At 33.9% G+C, this 6,383-nt stretch overlaps 1 protein-coding gene across 6 annotated transcripts in view; it reads right to left on the minus strand.

The window, feature by feature from the left end:
- Nucleotides 1-474: 474 nt before the first annotated feature.
- LOC109859019 (F-BAR domain only protein 2) overlaps nt 475-6,383 on the minus strand; it is a 20,137-nt gene continuing 14,228 nt past the window's right edge. For all 6 annotated transcript variants that reach the window (XM_020436842.1, XM_020436847.1, XM_020436846.1 and 3 more), the window contains 4 exons: nt 5,385-5,865; nt 5,067-5,283; nt 4,308-4,656; nt 475-3,659 (listed from right to left, as the gene is read on the minus strand). In XM_020436842.1, coding sequence (XP_020292431.1) covers nt 3,589-3,659; nt 4,308-4,656; nt 5,067-5,283; nt 5,385-5,865 — 1,118 coding nt within the window. In that variant the 3' untranslated portion in view covers nt 475-3,588. The remainder of the gene's footprint in view (nt 3,660-4,307; nt 4,657-5,066; nt 5,284-5,384; nt 5,866-6,383) is intronic.

A 6,383-nucleotide genomic window follows, 5' to 3' on the forward strand; every position in this document is an offset into this window, starting at 1 on the left:
TAAAGGTCTGCGCTGATTGGCCCGCTTTACTCAATAATTACTCCTTTATTATAAATAATAGAAAAAAATGATTCAGGACTTTTCGACTCAGTTTTATTCCTTCTATCTGCCTACGAGAGATTGTACGGCTATTCTGGGACACCCTGTATATATATATATCAATCATCGAGAGAGATGATTTAATCTCTTGCGGTCAGAATCTCCAGGAATGGAGTGGTCACTTGAAATTTCGTCGTATGGTATTACAGATGTTCTCATATTGCTCTTCGTTATAGACCTTGATAATACCTTTCTCTGGCGAGAGAGAGAGATTACAATTAAGACAAAATAAGAAAATAAAACAATCAGCAGAAAGTAACGTTCTTGAGTAGGCGTCGCAGAGAAAGGCATAAAGAGTATTGCAGGAACGCTGACAGTCATAATAATCTCTTATTGATCGTACATTTTTTTTTGTTTTTTTTTTCTGTTTTTTTGTTTTTTTTTTTTTTGTTTCGAAGCAACAAAATTATAAGAAATGATACGTCGCGCCTGGTTAAGCAATTAATTACAATAAAAAGACGTATTTGACGTATCTTAGTGCCCCCGTCAACTTTCGTAAACTAGATTCTTCAACTGTCGAGCTGTTTGTCTAACGAACTTTTTTTTTCCTAGGGTTTATCGATTAATATTAATATTAGCTTCGAGTATAGAAGAAGTGAACTCTCTTAGACCCAAACACAGCGAGTGCCGTTCTGTTGTCGATGTCGCTAACCATGGAAGAAAACATTGTGTGTGTGTGTGTGTGTGCCGGACTGTATGATTCAAGTCAGACTTCTCTTACAAGACTTACATTTATATAATCTTAAATCTTAAATATGTACATATATACTCATTATACGCGCGCAATTAAAAACCGATTCCGCAGTTTTTTGGGTTTTTTTTTTCCCCAGAATTAGCGGATCGGATATAACAAGATATTTTTGTGAAGAAACAGATATATGATATGCACAGAATAAATTCTGTTAATTTGTTTACAAGAAATACATAATAGAATTTTGCCAATAAAAAAAAATCGCTGTTTAACCCATTAATGCCTATAACGCAGACATTTTGTTGCAATTAAAAAAAAGTGTACACGTATAAATTTTAATACAAATTATTTTTCAAATAAGTTTTTTTTTTTAATATCTTCCCGTATCTAATTTTCGAACGTTATGTAACGTACTTACAATTTTCAATTAAAAATAATTCTACATATTGCACTCTTTCGTAAGTTTTGTTATTTATTAGAGATTGAGGTCTTTTTTTAAAAAACAACCGGTTTCAACAAAACCTCTCTTTACAATATCTCTTTTGGCCTTTAATGGGTTAATAATAAAATATGCTATATATCGTAATACAATTGCTCTAAGCAAAGATATAATTACGTGAGTAATTATTTTTGAATTCAGTTTGTTTGTGTATGACAAATATTGTTAAATAAACTTTTAAATTTAATTGTCATCACTTATAATTTTCCAAAATACGACACAACGTATTTTTGCAAGATATTAAAAACAAAACTTGTTAATTGTCAATTGTTAAAATATTCCATGTGATTGAAAAACCACTTGAAAATTATTCGTAAATAATATTCATTATTTTCAACTGATTAATTGATAATAAAGACTTAATAATTGCTTTGATGAATAAATTTAAAAAATATTAAACCACAAAAAATAAATTGCTCTCATCGAACATAATATCCCTCCGAGGATCTGATTTCTATTTAAACTTACTTCACTGTATATCGTATATATAAAATGGTTTAACACGTTAGTTTAAAAAATATTTCGCAATTTATAAACCATCAAATTAAAAATTGATCAGATTAACGGGTTAAAAACCAATCTCTAGATAAAGCACTAAACGTGTGACATGTGTGAACAAGTGTGTGATTGACAAATTGTAACAGAAGATATTCTTTCGAGATGAGAAAACGAAAACGCGTCGCAACTGTAATATAGATGAAGAGAAACTTTTATACGTTTAATAATACTAACAATAAGAATCTCGTAGTTTTAAATATTTAAGATAAACGACTCTTTTTTCCTTTTCGTTCGCCGTTAAACTATCCTATATCTAAAACTAGAGTTCTGTTATCGACATCAAAAATGTTTTTATATATATAGCTTTTAAACGTTCAAAAATACAGAACCAGTATATTTGATTCGTCTCGCACGTCAAACGTGTTAACGTTTAAAAAATTATCTCGTTGATTTAACCTCTGTTTTTTTTTCTTTTATTCTCTCTTTCTTTCTCTCTCTCTCACTTTTTTTTTTTGCTTTCGTTCTCACTCTCTCTCTCTCTCTCATTATTTTATATACGGTAAGACAGTTTCATTTGCATTAAATCGCGCACGCGATTAAAACGCTACTTAAATACTCTCTCTCGTCTTCGTCATGCGTAAGAAAATAAACTAAAAAACTGGGCGTACGCAAATTTCTCATCATTGAAATACTCGTAGTATTATGTCCTTCTCCCCTACCGTTTAAAATATAAATGCTAAATGTACATATATACGTAATCGGCGTTTACACATCCTTTACACTTTTTCTCCGCTCTCATGCGGTTAACAATATATATATTTATATATATATATAATAATTGCTAATATACTATTTGTATTAAAAAATAACGCAAAACATAACAATAAGAGTGTTGTACTGTTTTGGGAGAGGTCGAGATTGAAAAAAAAAGAGAAAGAAAAGAATTACGCGATGCGCATTTTTTTTGATTTATGTAGAGAGAGAATCAAAAATGGCGAATGGCTAAATTGTCATGTCAGAGAATAATGCTGGACACCAAAGAATTTTCATTTGTGGGAAAATTCTCTTGTTCGACGGAATAGAAGGATTTATTTTATTCGTGTCGATTATATTATGGCGTTGTATCGTAGAAACTTCGTTAAAACAGTACACTCTAATGCGATGTGTAGAAAATTAAAAAAATATACGTTATAAAAACACATAGAACGCACGTTAACGCCGTCAAAAGTGCGCCTTGATGCGAGACTCACACACCAGAAGTCAGATCTTTATTAAATTGTTTGTTGCTACCGGTAACGTATTTAAGTCGAAATGCATTTAACGCCAAACGCAGCGCAGAGATATCTTACTTCTACATTTTTTTTTTTTTTCTGTATAACTGTAAGTTTCCGCTGAGATAAAATACAATATGGATTTTCAATCAAACACTTGGACTTGGAATATACAGAACCACGTTCGGCATTAAATGCGTGAAAAAACAATAAACGACCACATTTTTCATCTTTTGCAGGAATAAGCGTATAAATTACTTTGGTCGGCTTTGTTGCACTTTTTTTTTTTCTCGCAAACGAAGCGCGCGTGCGCGCTTTGATACATGATTTCTATAAAAAGATCTTTCTTTTTTTTTTGATCCTTAAGTCAACGCACACACTTTGGTATCCAACAAACTTCCCAAACACGTATCCAAACGTATGAGCGGTATACAATCGATAATCGTGTGATATGGGCAGTGAATGATTTTAAGCGAGTACCAATATTAAATAGGCTGACTCTCCCATTGAGGCGCCCACTCTGGAAGTCGTCAATCCGCATTAGATGGCGGCGCGGCGTATCTGCTACGCGAGTCTGTATCTCCGTCGCATATGTACTTTCCTAGAAACAATTTGACGCGTTATTTAACACGTTATTACAATTTTACATTGAAAGAAAACTCACAAAATACACAAAAATTTATGTAACGATGATTATATGGAGCTTCAAGAATTTTTAAATAATAATGAATTTTGGCTATTGAAGCGGTAACACTGTTGTTGGAGTGTATATATTAAAATCCGTTTATTAACAATTAATAGTATAATAGCACGAACGCTTTCGACCCTTGTATTAGGTCCTTTTCAAATGCATTTCTACAATGAATGAACGTATAATTACAATTGATGAAGTACAATTAATAAAATTAATACAATAAAATAAATTTCAAAAGATAATAATTAAAAATCGCAGAATAAATATAATGTACACAAAGTCACTTACAAATTTCTTAGATAGAAAACGTCGCTCAATGTTGATCAAGGATATCCGCACCAGCCATCCCGACCAACACTTTACAAAGGTGAAATCGCGACTGAGAAAGCGTTCATGCTATTATACTATTAATTGTTAATAAACGGATTTTAATATATACACTCCAACAAATGTGTTACTGCTTCAATAGCCAAAATTCATTATTATACAAAAATTTATAATTAATAAAAATCAACTTTCACGAATTACTAATACTTGTTCAAATTATTAACATACCGGATACGAATTTTCGTTTCACTAAGCTCAATCTGTATCCCGAGCCTATAAGCTCAAACTCGACACCTGAGAGCGTGGTCCCCTCACAATTGAATTGAGTGAATATCGTGCCCTGATTGCCTGGCCCACGTTCAAGTTCGACTCGCGCTTTCAAGGACCCTACCCCATTACTCTCGCTGTGCTGCGACAATTCCGTAAATTTCCATAGTACACGATTTGTTTCGGATAACCATTGAGCCGGCGGTTTACTGTTGAGCGACTTAAAACCGCCGTCAATGGGCGCTGCCACGTGGAGATTCAGCAGAGGACTCGGTGAGGCCATGGCGCGACTATTGTATTTATAATCAATCTAGAATTAACAATTGAATTTGTAATTACCACAAGTAAGATAGAAAAATGAAGTCGTTTTGTTTTAAATTCTTTTGTTAATGAAAATAAACAAATATTAACAATGAAATTAAGGTTAATATAGTTTTAAACTATAATGAAGAATTTTAATCTGGCAAATATGAGCCGATATACACTGAGAAAAAAAAATTTATATATATACATGTATATATATAAATTTTAGTAATGTAAATTAATATACATGATTATATTTGAATTGAAAATTCAATTTTCTCGTGGATTCATATAGAATCCACTTAATCTGCATAGCGTATACAATAAACAACCTATTTACTGTTCCCATCTAATTTAAGAATTATGTTGCAAAAAAAAAAAAAAAAAAAATGAAAATAATCATAATAAATGAGATACCTTGAGATCGGTGTGATTCGATTCGCACTTCCAATATGCGACCAATTGGAAGGGACAGGAGCCGGCACCTTCTTTCGCTTTGATCTGGTACTTGAGAATGTCTACATTGAAATACGAGGCCGAAGGATTCTGTTCAGCTTGTCGCCGTAGCAACGTAGTTAAGGCACTCATGTTGAATTCGAAGATTGTACTGTCAACGGTAGTTTGCGTCGCATCCCTGCACAAGTGTTCCAATAAAATTTTCTCTTCAATCATCTCTCTCAATCATCTCGACAATTGGTATATATATATCTCGATTAGCCAAAATAATAAACTTACATGCTGATGAGCTGGCTATTTGGCAACAGCCTCTCTAGCCTATTGGTGTTTCTTACGCGGAAGGTCAGTTTAGCGGGATTAGGATTGTTTGCCAGCACTGCGACAATGCCGGCCGGGAACGAAAGCATCATGTCGCCGCTAAGCTTCACCTGACACCGAGTCTCATCGGTGCCGCGGAAATAGGAATGTACTATTTCGTGGAACGCTACTGCCAGCGGAATGGTATCGGCTAGGCCAATTGTGAGCGGAGACGGTCCTCGCGAAGAGCCTACGCCCACGCCAGCTGTGCGAAATTCCAAACTGGCGACGCTATCGGCACGAGATATCGTTGCCGGTGACATTCTGCCACGCGGCGAAGGACCGTCTCCTCGCCGTGACGGCGGCCTCGGTATAACAATTGATCCCGTTGGCGTCGAGGATGCCGACTGTTTAGGCGGCAAGGCCGGTGTGATGTCTCCGACTTCCGAAAATAGATCTCCATCTAAAAATTCAATTTTGATATCCTTTTTTGTGAATTGTTTCCTCTTTTTAATTCCGCAAAACCAAGTCAACAAGTCAACGTCAATTTTAAATTCAACATTATATTGAGTTTGCTTGTAACAGTCCTCAAAATAAAAAACTAGATTTTAATTAAAATTCTTATAATTCTTTTCATTATATTTTATATAGACACACACACACACAGACGCACACACAGTTTACAATACGTTGTGTGTTTAAAATTTGTAAATTCTGCGAATACTACGTATTGTCGCTTTCACGCACGCTTAAGGTATTACCCTCGATTGTTTTCTAATTTTCAGTTTTACTTTAAACTTTTACACAATGTTTAAAAACTTGATCTATGAACCCCTGAATTTTTTTCAGATTTTTTTACCGTACAGTTTTTGAGAAAATCGAAAATGAATTTCGCACGATTTGACATGGAAGTGATAGGGAGAGTAAGGAAATCACGTGCACATTTACCTAAATATCTAGAGTTCAAATTTTCAGATTTGG

This window comes from Pseudomyrmex gracilis, unplaced genomic scaffold, assembly GCF_002006095.1.
Source record: "Pseudomyrmex gracilis isolate BER0280 unplaced genomic scaffold, ASM200609v1 scaffold_234, whole genome shotgun sequence".
Taxonomy (NCBI): domain Eukaryota; kingdom Metazoa; phylum Arthropoda; class Insecta; order Hymenoptera; family Formicidae; genus Pseudomyrmex; species Pseudomyrmex gracilis.